This window comes from Chiloscyllium plagiosum, unplaced genomic scaffold (assembly GCF_037043375.1).
Source record: "Chiloscyllium plagiosum isolate Xiang-an unplaced genomic scaffold, Cpla_swu_hap1 HiC_scaffold_17, whole genome shotgun sequence".
Lineage (NCBI taxonomy): Eukaryota > Metazoa > Chordata > Chondrichthyes > Orectolobiformes > Hemiscylliidae > Chiloscyllium > Chiloscyllium plagiosum.
In genome coordinates this window covers 73,222,146-73,237,211 of record NW_028270155.1, presented here as the reverse complement: position 1 = coordinate 73,237,211, position 15,066 = coordinate 73,222,146, and the positions used below count along the sequence as shown (strand labels likewise).

At 41.1% G+C, this 15,066-nt stretch overlaps 1 protein-coding gene across 1 annotated transcript in view; it reads left to right on the top strand.

The window, feature by feature from the left end:
* Window positions 1-15,066, top strand: part of il34 (interleukin 34) — a 65,674-nt gene that overhangs the window by 41,253 nt on the left and 9,355 nt on the right. Inside the window, exons 5-7 of the mRNA XM_087995620.1 lie at window positions 3,193-3,293; window positions 4,142-4,219; window positions 14,382-14,549. Of these exons, the coding sequence (XP_087851746.1) occupies window positions 3,193-3,293; window positions 4,142-4,219; window positions 14,382-14,549 (347 nt within the window). The remainder of the gene's footprint in view (window positions 1-3,192; window positions 3,294-4,141; window positions 4,220-14,381; window positions 14,550-15,066) is intronic.

The following is a 15,066-nucleotide window of genomic DNA, read 5'->3' as shown; positions in this document are numbered from 1 at the left end:
CTATTGCCAGAGAACCTCTTTCCTTTTAGTTGTATCCAGTAAGGCGGTCTTTTCATTTTGAGCTTGGCATAAGTTTCTTTTGTATTCCTGAATTTGGATCCTTTCTACCACACACTGTTTCATTGTGTGTTTGTCAGTCAGTGTGGCCTGTGAAACACTGTATATCTCTTCTAGTACATTTAATGTCTGAGCTGTCAACTTACTTCTGCTGAGATGAGTGGCTTTAACTTTGTGTCTGTGTCATCTTTCAGTTTTGTCATTGTGTTCTACTGTCAGACTAATTTGTCCTTTTGAGGTGAGCATCACATTTTTTAGAGTAGGTCTGTGAAGCTCATAATGTTCCAGGAAGCACCAGTGTCCATCTGGCACTTCATTTTAGTTTGATATATTCTCTTGTCTTCATCACAATATTTACACTATTTCCTCCGTTATATTTGATGTTGCCAACCTGCTGTAAGGTGTAGACTGAATTGGCAGAATCTTTGTCCAGTCTCTCTCTTGGCCACACTTGATTTATCAGAATCATTGCCTGAAATTTCTGTAGCAATAATATAGTTTTTATAGGCTTATTTATTTTCTGCCCAGTGAAACACTTGTATGCAAAATATTTAGCTCCTTGTAGTTAAAACACTGTGTTTACCCTACATTCAACATGTATTAGAGTCATAGCGATGTACAGCATGGAAACAGACCCTTCAGTCCAACCTGTCCATGCCGACCAGATATCCCAACCCAATCTAGTCCCTCCTGCCAGCACCCGGCCCATATCCCTCTAAACCCTTCCTATTCATATATTTTCTTTTGCTTCTGTGGATACTTGTTGCTTTTCTCCACAATGTTGAGCTTGAAACAAATTGCCTGTTTTTCAACACAACGGATTGGTCTGGGTTCCTGATTAAAATAGGGTTAGGGTTAGGATTAAAATAATAATAGGTCTGGGTGCATAGTACACAAGACACATTTTTCCATATATGTGCTATTGGTTTATAAGCTCAGAGATTCTGCACATATTTATAACTAGAGCAGAGTGGTGTTGGAAAAGCACAGCAGGTCAGGCAGCATCCGAGGAGCAGAAAAATCGACCTTCCTGATGAAGGGCTTTTGCCGAAACATCTTTTGTTTTCTGCTCCTCGGATGCTGCCTGACCTGCTGTGCTTTTCCAGCACCGCTCTAATATAGACTCTGATTTCCAGCATCAGCAGTCCTTGCTTTTGCCTACATATTTATAACTACTTTGAGATTCAGTTTTCTTCTCTTGGTCAACATATCACAGTAGGATCTCTTCTGCCACAATAATTCTATTATCAATGAGATTAGCTTTCAAGTGCTCAAATTCAAAGGATTCTGTGAGCTGTATTAATACAGTCACATTTCTATCAATCTGCACTTTTTTCACATTTAGTTCTAATATGGAACACAAACTATTCACGTGTATCAGTCAATTTAGGTTCAAAGTTTGCCTTCAAAGCTTTCAAAATTTCTGCTTTTCTGTTCTTCAGAGACATTTAGGATGGAATATGCTTTGTAACAGTTGGTGTGCTTCTATCCACCTCTTCATCACTCTATCTCAGCTGCATCCTAACATTACACTTTCTTTAAGTTCAACTGTCTGATTTGTGCTATATCTGTCTTAAACTGTATGATTGCTGCCTGCCTCATGCTGAGATCACATGACTATGGCAAGCCAGGGATTACACTAGTACTTTTCCATCCAAATAGTCTCCTTTTGTTCCAAAGAAAATATACCTGGTATACAGCTAATTTTTGAACAGCCAATAACCTTTAGCAATTATTTCCATCATTGACTCCTAAAGAAATTTCTAAAATTACTGTAAAATAAGGTCGAAACCAGCACAAAATTATAATGCCATACATCAGCAAAAAGAAGTTTCAGAATAAAGAACTCATTTAAATCAAATAACTTAATAATCCATGTCACAAAACCACTTCACAAGGAGTGAACAGAGTGTTTTGGCCACAGGCTATTCAGCAAAACCTCTGAACGGGATTAAGTGATTTGGGAAAGATCAAACAAACTTTAAGAGGTTGTAAAATCTTTTGGATTTTCCTTCTGTTCAAAGTACTCTGCTATTGTCACAAAACCACTTTCCCCACTATGGCCATCTTGCACTTTAAAGCCTAATGTTGCGGATATACAACCCACTGCCTCCAGCACACCATCAAATCTTGGTACAGTTCTGTAGAACATAGCAGGGGTGTGATTCACCAGTAACCAGATTCTGAGATTCACCTCAGCCTCAAACATGGATTTACAGACAGAACGGCAGAGGTTGAAAGGTTACCTTTTTGACTAATGTAACATTTTGAGCTAAGCTAAAATAAACTGAATATTACTACAACATAAATGAGAACCAGAGGAAATAGAAGCTAATTAGTGAAGAATAAACTTTGTGTTCAATAATAAATATTTGGATGAATCGGCCAAGCAAAGTAATAGAAATAAGATGAGAAAATGCTGCAGAACTCAGCAGGTCTGCCAGAATCCATAGGAGAAAATCAGTGTTGATGTTTCAAGTCCACTATGACTCTTCTTTGGAACTAATGTGAGGGGCTCTCCGCTGTTGAAAATGCAGAAAGGATCAATGGAACCGGAGGGTGAGAGAGATTAGACACCAAGAGTGTTGTGGAATAAAATAAAACAAAATGGAATAAAAGGTAAATAGAGTGGTAATTTAGTAGGTGAAGTGACCGAACCAAAGTAGGTGCTAGTTGTAGAATAATAGTGAGCTCTTAATGAGGCAAAAAATATGAAAACCTGATGTAGTCGGCAGAAGGGGGAAAAAAAAACAAAATGCAGGATAACCTTTTCATGTGAAGTTATTGAGCTCAGTGTTGCATTCTGGGTGCTGTAAAGTATGCAAAAAGAAAAATGAGATGCTGTCCCTCCAGCTAGCACTGGGCTTCACTGGAACATTGCAGCAGATGTAGGGCAGAAATGTTATCATGGGATCAAGAAGACGTAATGAAATGACAGGGGAGAAACATTGATTGTTCAAACTACAACCAGACATCACAATTGGAGAGTGAGATAAAGGGCTGGGTTCTGTCAGGTTACAACAGTGCCTAGTGTTTCAGTTAATTGAGTTAGTCGTTGTATCAGTTTGATGACTATTATTTCATGCTGAATTTCAACAGAATTTAGGTAATTGTTCAATTTTTCATTTCCTGTAGATTTCAGTCTGCTTGGAGTTCTTGCTGTTGTGTACTCACAGTGTGTCCATTTGTTGGAGTTAAATAGTGAACTACAGTATGGTCTGCGGGTCAGATATTTGGTAAGTGATGCTTTGCAACTTACATACATGGGGTCAAAGCCCCCAATGTTTTAGACTTGAAATCTTTCCGCTGGGGGAATGGTCCCATTCACAGGCCTCCCATAGAATTACATATCCTTTCTCCAAACACCTTCCTGATCTTGTGTCCTGATCCCTTGATGGTGTTTACTGCCAGGGTCATGGTTCTGTCATTTCACAGCCTTCCCAGACCTATCCTCATGTCCACCTTTATCTTGTGCTGGTGGGTCATTTAAAGATGGAGAGGGATATCAGAGCAGAATTTAGTCCTGAACTGCTGTCGCCTGGGTAAGTGGATTTTCCAGCTATGGTGGATTGGTTAGGGGCAAGTGGGAATGCAAGGGTTACTTCATTCCTTATCCAGTCTAACCAGTGAGGGTGAGAGTGAAGGAAGGAGTTTACTGAATCCAAATTCATACATGCCAGCCATCTCACTTCAAAAGCAGGCTTATTTCTTTAGTCCTTCTCACGAAGAGATGAGATGCTCATGAATCCCATCCCCTCGTTCTTTGCACAGAGGCAAGATTTGCATGGATATAAATTGGCTGTTTGAAATTCTATAAATTTGGAATGGGTCTTGAATTCCCTGATCTGTGACAAGGAGCACAGCTCCCAGAACACATGCTCCATGTTGTATGGACATATTTGGATATTGGTCTGAAGCAACCAAGGAGCTTCCTTTTCCAATCAAGTGCCTAGTTGCAGATGGAGGTTGGGCTGAGGTGAAAGATTTAGGTCTTGGGGTATTGGCTGTAGTGTATAGAAAAATCTAGAAACAAAATGAAGCACTTGCATGAAAGTTTTAATGATCAGTTCTGTTTTATTTACAGAAGGATTACTTTCCAGTTAACTATGCTGTGAAAGTTCACTATGAAGATATTTATAGAACAATAAATGTTACACGCATGGTAGGTTTGAATGTATCAAGTTCTTTTTTTCTGTCTTCATTCTTTTCTTTTAGATTTGTTCATGGGATGAGGATGTTGCTGACTAGGCCAGTATTTAATGCTCACCCCACATTAGCCAAAAAACAATTCAAGGTCAATCATGTTCCTGTGGGTCTGGAGTCATATATAGGCCGGACCTCATTATTGAGGTATGATTAGTAAACCAGAGATTTTTGACAATCAACTGTTTCATGGTCACCATTTGACTAGCTTTTTATTGAATTTAAATTTTCCCATCTGTTGTGGTGGTGTTTGAGCCTGGTATTGTGGGTTATGAGTCACGTGACCCTCCAACCACACCACTGCCTCTTCCAAAGCCAGGGTCTCCTTGCTTTGCTGTGTTCCTGAAAAGGTGAATAGTTCCCATTGGTACCCAGTGGTGACACTTCCCATATCTTCCTTTACCAACTAATCACCCCATTCCCGAGTCCAAAATGACATCTTCAATTGTCCTCCACAGATGCTGCCAGACCTGCTGAGTTTCTCCAGCATTCTCTGTGTTTGCTTGAGAGGAGCTTGCCCACTCTGACAGGGGGAGGTTTGAACTTGCACAGAAGTAGAATTGGAAGAATTCATCAATATTTTCAATAGTCATCATGGCTCCATTAAATCTAAAGCTACCTCACAAAGGAAAGTTGTGTGATGCAGGCTAGGCCTATATCCTCTGGAGTTTAGAAGAATTTGAAGTGACTTAATTGAAACATGAGGGGACTGATGTGGGTGGATGTGGAAAGGATGTTTCCTGTTGGAAATTAATTTCCTAGGTACAGTATTTAATTTGTCACCAACAATACATGAAACCTGCTTTGTGGATGGAGAATGTCACATGTAAATGGTTACATGTTTGTCCATAACACAGTTACTGAATCTTGAATAATTCATAACATTCAGGCATGCGATGTGGGCATTGCTGGCTGCACTACATTTATTGCCCAACCTGAGTTTCCTTTGAGAAGGTGCTGATCAACTGTCTTGAACCACTGCAGTTGACCCAGAGTGCTGTTTGAGAAGGAATTCCAAGAATTGGACCGAGAGACACTTGAAAGAGCAGTGTTATATCGTCCTTTCCCAACTAACCACACCTCTACTCCATATACCACTAATCCATTATTTCCAGTGGAGCATTACTGAGGGTGCATTATTCAATGCATTTCTTATTGTGACACAGAATGTGAGGGGACTGTGTGTGATGGTAATGACACTGAACTATAATAATCCAGAGGCCCAGACCAGAGCTCTCGTGGTCAAATCCAGTGGAATTTAAGTTCAATTTTAAAGAAAATCTAGAATTGAAAGCTAGTTTCAATGATGGTGACCAGGAAACTATCATTGATTGCTGTAAAATACCCATCTGGTGTATTCATGTGCTTTAGGGGAGAAAATCTGCTGGTTTACATGTGACTCCCAGCTCTTTGCAAGTCACTCAATTCAAGGGCAATTAAGGATGGGCAACATTTGCTAAGCCTTGCAACCCTCCTATCTTACCTCCAGGTTTGATCATACAAATGCATCCCTAGTTGGCCACCTGAATTCTAATCTCCATAGATTAGTGCTTAACCAGAACTCTGCTGCCAGAGTCCTTTTGTTTTCTTAACTATGGTGACAGTTGCATCTAATGCCATTAATCCATCATCCTTGTGCTCACTAACCTACATAGGCCACTATTTTAAACAAAGTCTCAATCTTAAAAAGTCCATGTTTCCTTTCAAATCCCCCACCCCCATCTCTGTACACTCTCAGTCTTACAACTCTAATTCTGACCTCTAGGGCATCCTCAATCTTGAGGGGTCCACAGAATGGCAAATAGCTCATGTAATTGCTTCATTCAAAAGGGGAGGAGACAGAAAGCATTCATCATAAGGAAATTATTATTAATGATGTTATAACAAAGCACTTTAAGTTCAAAGTTATTAGACCAAGCAAATGTGATTTTGTGAAAGGAAAATCATGTCTAATTGTTTTATTGGATGCCATAATGTGGAGGAGCCAGTGTTGAACTGGAGTGGACAATGTTAAAAATCTCACAACACCAAGTTATAGTCAAACAGGTTTATTCTAAAGCACTAGCTTTCAGAGCACTACTCCTCCATCTGATGATGGAGCAGTGCTCCGAAAGCTAGTGCTTGCAAATAAACCTATTGGACTATAACCTGGTGTTGTCATTTTAACTTTGACTTATCAGAGTTCTTTGAAGAAATATCTTGTGCATAGCTAAAGGGGGATAGTAGCCCACAAACCCACCAACACACTAAAACAGCAGCTAATGAACTTGAAAGACCCTATACAGACAATGAACAAAACTAATGTCATTTACAAAATACCGTGAAAGGATCGTAACAAACACGACATTGGACAAACCAAAAACTAGCCACCAGGATACATGAATACCAACTAACCACAAAAAGACATGACCCACTCTCACGAGTATCCTCACATGTGGATGAGGAAGGACACCACTTTGACTGGGACAATACATCCATCCTAGGGCAAGCCAAACAAAGACATGCACGAGAATTCCTAGAAGCATGGCATTCCAACCGTAACTCTATCAACAAACACAACGAGTTAGACTCCATCTACCACCCCCTGAGAAAAGGAACAGGAAGTGACTTCACCACAAGAAATGACATCACCACAGGAAATGACATCACCAATCTAAAGAAACCTAAACGTATAAATAGAAAGCAGGATTTTTCAGCATTGCTTTGCATGAGGTCCACTGAAGATGTTACCTAGTAAGGTAATTAAATGTTTGGAAATGAACCTTTCAGCTCAGCGAGCAAACCTACATTCAAAACCTCAACCTGAGCTACAAATCTTCTCAAAACCCGTTGGGATAGTGGAAGTACTGAACTTAGATTTCCAGAAGGCATTTGATAGATACCATGCCAAAGGGTATTGTGGAAAATAAAAGCTTATAGTGTAGGGACAACATATGGCAGGAATAGGAGATTGGCTGGTTAACAGGAAGCAGAGAATAGGAATAAGTGAGTCTTTTTTAGTTTGGTAGAATGTCATGAGGTGATGTGTCAAAGGGTTAGTGCTGGGGCTGCAACCTTTTTACAATTGATTATAAATGATTGGAATGAAGGGACTAAAGGTACAGAAGCTTAATTTGCTGATGACAGAAAAATAGGCAGGAAAGTGAGTTGTAAAGAGGACCTAAGGAAGCTACAAAAGAATTTAGATAGGTGAGTGGGCAAAGATTGAACAAATGGACTATAAAGTGTGAAAATGTGAAATTATCTATTTTCGCAGAAAGAATAAAAAAGCATATTATCAAAATTGAGAGGGATACAGAGAGATCTGGGTGTCCTAGTGCATGAATCATAGAAGGTTAGCAAACAGGCACACAAGTCATCAAGAAGGCCAATAGAATGTTATGTTTTATCACAGGGGGAACTGAATGTAAGAGTAGGGAGGTTATGCTGCAGTTATACAGAGTATTGTTGAGACTGCATCTGGAGTATTATGTACAATACTGGTCACTGTACTTATGAAAAGATGTCATAGATGTTCTCTAAACCTCCCAGTTTAGAGAAGGTTTACTAGACTAATTCCTGGAATGAGCAGACTGCCTTCTGAGGAAAGGCTAGACATGCTAGGCTTATATTCTCTGGAGTTCAGACGAATTAGAGGTGATTTATTTGAAAATGAGGGGAATGACATAGGTGGCTGTGGAAAGGATGTTTCCTGTTGTAGGAGAATCTAGAACTGAGAGTTATTGCTTAATATGAAAGGATCACCCGTTTAAGCAAGAGGTGAGGAAATATTTCTTTGTCTGAGAGTTTTGAGTCTTTGGAATTCCTTTCCTCAAAAAGCAAGGGATGCAGAATCATTAAATATTTTTAAGGCAGAGGTAGATTAATTCTTGATGACCAATGGGATGAAAGATTATCAGGGATATGCAGGAATGCAGAGTTGAGGTTAAAATCAGATCAGCCATGAACATATTGAAAAGTGCAGCAGGCTCAAAAGGCCAAATGGCCTACTTCTGTTCACTGACCCTATGACCCATCAACCTTCTCACTGACTGACCCCCTGCTGGCAACCTCTCCTGTTCACCAACCTCCTGCTGGCTGACCTTCCCAATCACCATCTCTCTTTCTTTCACCACTTCCATCTTCCTTTTCCTTGATGTAAGCCAGGGTGAGGCGCACCCAATGGCAAGAGGCAGAAAGCAGCTGAAAGAATTCAAGCAGTTTCAAGTTGCAGGATTTCAGGGTAAAGCCACGAGCTAGAGAGGCAGCAAGCAGAGGATTAGGGGGGAGGCTAGTTTGGGAGGGTCCACAAGCAGGAGGGTCAGAAACTGGGATAGTTAACGAATGGAAGAAGTGCCAACTGGGTCATAGAACCGTCCATCACAGCCAGCTTTTCTCCCTCTGTGCCGATTGTGTCTTTTTCTCCCAGTTTGTGTTTCTCTCACTCTGTCCCAGGTTGTATGTTTCTCTGAGTTTTCAGTAGGTCTGAATTGGCCATGATGTTGTTCTCACCCTTGACACTTACTAGGGAACCATTGGGGATCAGGCAATGTGGTTTGGGGACCAGTCACAATAGCTGCTTTACTCTATGTGAACTAAGGGACTGTTTCTCCTCAGCTGCCTGTGGAAATGCTCACGTGTACAAGCTGTTCATTACTACGGGGAAGGTGTTGAGGGGAGGTTTGGGGACTGTTCCCATCAACCTCTCCCAAAACTCTTTCAGTCAATAACAATTTGCTGCATGTAAAATAATTCTCATCTCCATGTTTGGCAATGAATTTGTTAAATGGGAGGGGAGCTGGATGGGTGACAGCAAATAATGACAAGTGAATCTGTCAAAATAAAAGAAAATTTATGGAGAAGAAAATTAGTTTTGAATTTGCAAATTTAATACCAAAGAATGCACCCAGTGCTGGACACAGGGTGACATTTTATATTGAAGAGGTCAGCAAAGTGACACCGAGACAGTTCACGTATGTATTATGGTTTGGTTTTCATATTCTCTCTGTTCCTGTTTAAAAGTATTTCTTTTTTAAATAAAGCCTTAACTACAAATTCTTCTGCACACTTGTGTGTAGTGACATTATAAATCAGTAGGATATTACTGGACAAGAAATTTAGAGGCCTGGATTAATGTTCCAGTCATGAAATCAAATTCCACTGGCAGCTGGAGGATTTTAAATTCAGTCGGGATTAATAAGCTGGCATCAGTAATAATGATCATGAAAATACAGGGTTATTGTAAAAGCCCATCTCGTTCCCTGATGTTTTTTAAGGAGGGAAATCTACCACCTTTATCCAGTTGGGCCAGTGACAAACATGTGGTTTACTCTTAACTGTCCTCTGAAATGCTGAACAAGCCACTCAGTTGCATCAAACCACTAAAGGGAAAGTATGTTGGTGAGGTGCTTTCTTAAGTATTTATTTTTGTCTTTATTCATTCATGTGATGTGGATGTCTTTGGCTAGGCCAGCATTTATTGATCATCCCTAATTGCTCAGAAGGCAGTTAAAAGTCAATCACCAATACGCCAGACCAGGTAAAGATGGCAGATTTCCTTCCCTAAAGAACATTTATGAACCAGATATGTTTTTATGACAATTGACATGGTTGCAATTAGGCCAATTTTATTTTTAAAATGATAGACTTTTATTGAATTCACATTTTCCCCACCTGAAATTTGATTTGAAACCATTGTGTCCAGAACATTAATCTGAGCTTCTTGATTACTTATCCAGTGACATTAGGAGAGGTGGTGGTGTAATGCTAATGTCCTTTAGGGAAGGAAATTTGCCTTCTTCACCTGATTCCAGACCCATAGCAGTGTAGGTCACTTTGTACTGTTCTCTGAAATGGCCTAGCAAGCCCCTCATTTGTATGAACTGCTACAAAGTTTCAACAAACAAACCAGACAGACCACCTGGCATCAACCTAGGCACTGGATAAGACAACGGCAGAAACGGCCCTGGTGCCCCTGCAAAGTCGTCCTCACTAATATGTGGGTGCTAATGCCAAAATCAGGAGAGTTGTCTCACAGACTAGTCAACCAACAGCCTGACATAGTCATACTCATGGAATTTGGAGAAAGTGAGGACTGCAGATGCTGGAGATCAGAGTCAAAAAGTGTGGTGCTGGAAAAGCGCAGCCAGTCAGGCAGCATCCGAGCAGCAGGAGAGTCAACCTTTCGAGCATAAGCTCTTTATCAAGAATGTTGATTCTGACACTCATGGAATATACCTGACAGACAATGCCCCAGACACCAGCATCACTATCCATGAATTTGTCCTCTCCCACTGGCAGGACAGACCCAGCAGAGGGGGCAGAACAGTGGTTTACTGTTGGGAGGGAGTTGCCCTGGGAGTCCTCAACATTGACTGCAGACCCCATGAAGTCTCAATACAGCCTTCTTGATTGGTACCACATTCACAAACATCTAATCCCTCCTCCATCAATGCTCAGTGCCAGCAGTGTGTACTATCTACAAGATGCACTGCAGTAATTCACCAAAGATCCTTAGACAGCATCTTCTTAAACCCACAACCACTTCCATTTAGAAGAACAAGGGCAGACTAAGTTCCCCACCAAGCCACTCACCATCCTGACTTAGAAATATATTGTCATTCCTTCAGTGTTAATATTACAGAGCTTCCTCTCTAAAGGCATTGTGGGTCGACATACAGCACGTGGACTGTGGTGGTTCAAGAAGACAGCTCACCAGCACCTTCTCATGGGCAACTAGGGATGGGCAAGAAATGCAGTGCAGCCAGTGATGCCCATGACTATTTTAAAAAAAAAAATTGTCAATAAATTCTAGTCTCGTTAATGACGTCTATATGCTGAAAATGAATATTATCCAAGAGTGTTTGGATTGTTCATTTAGATGTCCAATTAATTTATTTGCGATTGCTATATGTTTAAATCATAATGGTCACCAGGGCCTGGGGGTAGTGACTTCATAGCTTAACACTCACCCTGTTTTGGTCTCATACTCCAGATACTTTGGTATCACTTGAAGATGCAGTCAGGGTGGGAACATCAGTGAATCTGTCCTTAGCAAACTTTGGAATTTGAACTGATTTCAGTGGCTCGTCCCATTCACAACCCTGCACACTGACTCTGCAACCTTAATTGCCCATCTCAGTTCCACCCAAATAACTTCCCTGGATGTATTTCTGGGAATATCCTCCCTCAGTACAGCTGTAATGCTATCCCTTATCAAAAATACCACTCCCCCTCCTCTCTTGCCTCCCTTTCTATCCTTCCTGTAGGATTTGTATCCTGGAACATTAAGCTGCCAGTCCTGCCCAATCCTGGCCCATGTTTCTGTAATTGCTATGATATCCCAGTCCCATATTCCTAACCATGCCCTGAGTTCATCTGCATTCCCTGTTAGGCCCCTTGCATTGAAATAAATGCAGTTTAATTTATTAGTCCTACCTTGTTCCTGCCTGCCCTGACTGTTTGACTCACTTCTGTTCACAGCTGTACCTATCTCAGATCAATCTCTACCTTCAATATCTCCCTTGGTTCCACCCCCTCACCTTACTAGTTTAAATCCTCCCAAGCAGTTCTAGCAAATTTCCCTGCCAGTATATTAGTCCCCTTCCAATTTAGGTGCAATCCGTCCTCCTTGTACAGGTCACTTCTACCCCAAAAGAGATTCCAATGATCCAAAAATGTGAATCCTTCTCCCATACACCAACTCCTCAACCATGCATTCATCTGCTTTATCCTCCTATTCCTGCCCTCACTAGCTCGTAGCACTGGGTACTACCAGATATTACTACCCTTGAGGACCTCCTTTTTAAATTTCTGCCTAACTCTCTGTAATCTCCCTTCAGAATCTCAACCTTTTCCCTTCCAATGTCGTTGGTTCCAATGTGGACAATGACCTCCTGCTGGCCCCTCTCCCCCGTGAGAACATTCTGCACCCTCTCTGAGATATCCTTGATCCTGGCACCAGGAAACAACACACCATTCTTCTTTTTCTCTGATGGCCACAGAACCGTCTGTCTGTACCTCGGACTACAAAATCCCCTAACACAATTGATCTCTTGGAAGCCGACGTACCACTCATTGCATTAGAGCCAATCTCAATACCAGAAACCTGGCTGTTCGTGCTACGTTCCCCTGAGAATCCATCACCCCCTACCTGTTTAAAATGGGTATATCCACAAAAGACTCCTGCACTAGCTTACCCTTCCTGGAGTTAACCCATCTATGTGACTGTATCTGAGGGCTTCCCCCCTTCCTATAACTGCCATCCATCTCGTACTGTTGCTGTTGCAAATTCCTCATTGCTTCTATCTGTCTCTCCAAATGATCCACTCGATCTGATAAGATTCGCATCCAACAGCATTTATGGCAGATATAATCCGCAGTAACCCTTAAACTCTCTTTAAACTCCCTCATCTAATAAGAAGTACATATCACTGCAAAGGCCATTTTTGCTCCTTCACAATCTACAGACCCAGAAAATAACCCCGTCTTATTCCTTTTCAAACACTGCCCCAGGTTAAATTAATAGTTATGGCTTATATTTTAAGTTTAATCAAGAGACTTATCTCCAAAAACATATAATCAAGAAAGAATCCACTATACTCACTACTGTAGCCTTTCTCTTCTTTAGACTGTGGGAAGAAACCAGAGCACCCAGAGGAAACCCACGTAGACAAGGGGGAGAATGTGCAAACTCCACACAGACAGTCGCCTGAGGCTGGAATTGAACCCGGGTCCCTGGCACTGTGAAGCAGTAGTGCTAACCACTGAGCCACCGTGCTACCCCAACCACTAAACCGCTGTGCCTTCTTGGTTGTTGGATCTCTTCATCCTTGAAAATACATGAAATATGATGTTGTTTTGGGGAGGAGCATGGTTGGTTGAACCTATTGGAATTCCTCCAGTTGGGCCCTGAAATATAACACATCAGTGAAATCAAGCTATAGTAGCTTCCTCCTGGCCGTCAGAGCTGATAAACTTAGCATGTAGGCACCACCTCGATTCAGTGCCATTTAACCCTTTAAGCTGGCCACTCTGTGATTCTAAACAGTGCTTCAAATAAAGGGTTGCCCCTTTTTCTATCTTCACACTCATTCTTTTTTTTCTACCTTGGGGACCAGTGGAAGGTTTTTCAATTTGATTACCATCTTTCTGCCTGTGACATGAGAACTCTTGTTGTTAACAAATCCTGGTGCAGGGTCTTGAACCTGGAATTGCTGGTTCAGAGGCAGGGACACCAATACTGAGCCACATTACTTCCCATTTACCCTTGATCCTTGATTTGTATTGTAGAGGCAACAAATGAGGTGTGCATGTTCATCCCATAGCTTGGAATTTTGGTTACAAAATCTTCCTCATTGGACTGAATTTTCCAGCAAGGTTGAAGGTGCTTTCCCAACTTGTAATATGAACATGAGAATTCCCGGCCTTTCTTCCCACCTGACAGTTATTTTCATGAGTAAGAATAGTTGAGCCTTGAGGACAATATTGTATAAAGCATAAAGTATAAAGTTAGGAGCTGAAAGGGTTAACTGACATGATAAGATAAATTCTGCCCATCAAGATATAAAGGACTGTTCCTCGGAGGAGGTAACCAGTGTTCAATCCTGTTTGTTATCAATGCTGTGTAAGAGTGTTTTAGTAGCTGTCATGTGATCTTATTCTTAAGTTCTGCCTGTCTCAAGAGACTATCATGTATCTCAGATGTAATGTAACCACATATTAAGTACTTACTATTAAGTAATTACCATTAAGTAGTATGCAATGAACATGATCTGTTTGAATAAGATCTAGCCTACCTTCTGCCAAAGACATTAGGTGGGCATCCTCCCCCACATGGTATCAGTAGCCTAGATTAATTCCAACAAGGAGATTGGTGTCAGTGAGTCTACCCAAGACATCCCAGGTGTTCCAAACAGAAACCAGAGACAGGAGAACCAGTATCTTTTGCTTTAACCTCCCAGAAGTGTTGGCTTGTCCCAAACCCTGCATTTGATCTGTCAGACACAAAATGTCCCAAGAAACAACACAATGAAGTATGTGTATGTGTGAGATTATTTAGAAATTAGGGTGAATAAGAAGGTCAACACTGATACTATCCATTTATCTCCAACATAATGTCTTTCTTCTTTCACCCGATACAGCAAAAAAGAAGTTTCACTGAAAAGGACCTGAAATTGTTATGGGTTTATATCAATTCTCAAGTCCTAGAGACAGTCCTTGAAGCCCTCCCAAAAAGGCACCCATCCAGAGCTTACGTGGAGGGCATCTCCACTTTGTTTACTTATTTGAGGATGGATATGGATGAAATGGTAAGTCTCACCTAGAAAGTAAAAGAGTTTCCTCTGATAATCTGCACTATGTACTTACACAAAGGGATCAGCATCTCATATCTTCTGTCAAAATGTTTGCTTCACATCTTCCAACTTGCACCAAGTCTAGCTGACCCATTGCCCTTGTGGTCTGGCAATGTCTCAAATTTAATATGTTTATCTGTGTATTTTTCTCTTTCCATTGCTTTGCTGTAATCTTGTCCAGGCCAGCCACAACTCTCTGAAATCTCTGCAATCCTCCAATTCTGGCCTCTCACCTATTCCCAAGTTTAATCACTGCACATTTGGCAGCCATGCCTGAAGATACCCAGGCTGTACACTCTGAGGCTTTCTCTGTAAACTACATCCCTCTCCACCTCCTGTCTCCTTTAAGATGCCTCTTAATCTTGCTTTGATCATCTGACCTAAAATCTCGAAAAGTTGCACAGTGTCCTAGGAATTTTGAGAATGCACCAGTGAAGCATCATGACATGATTTAATATATTAAGGGCTCTAA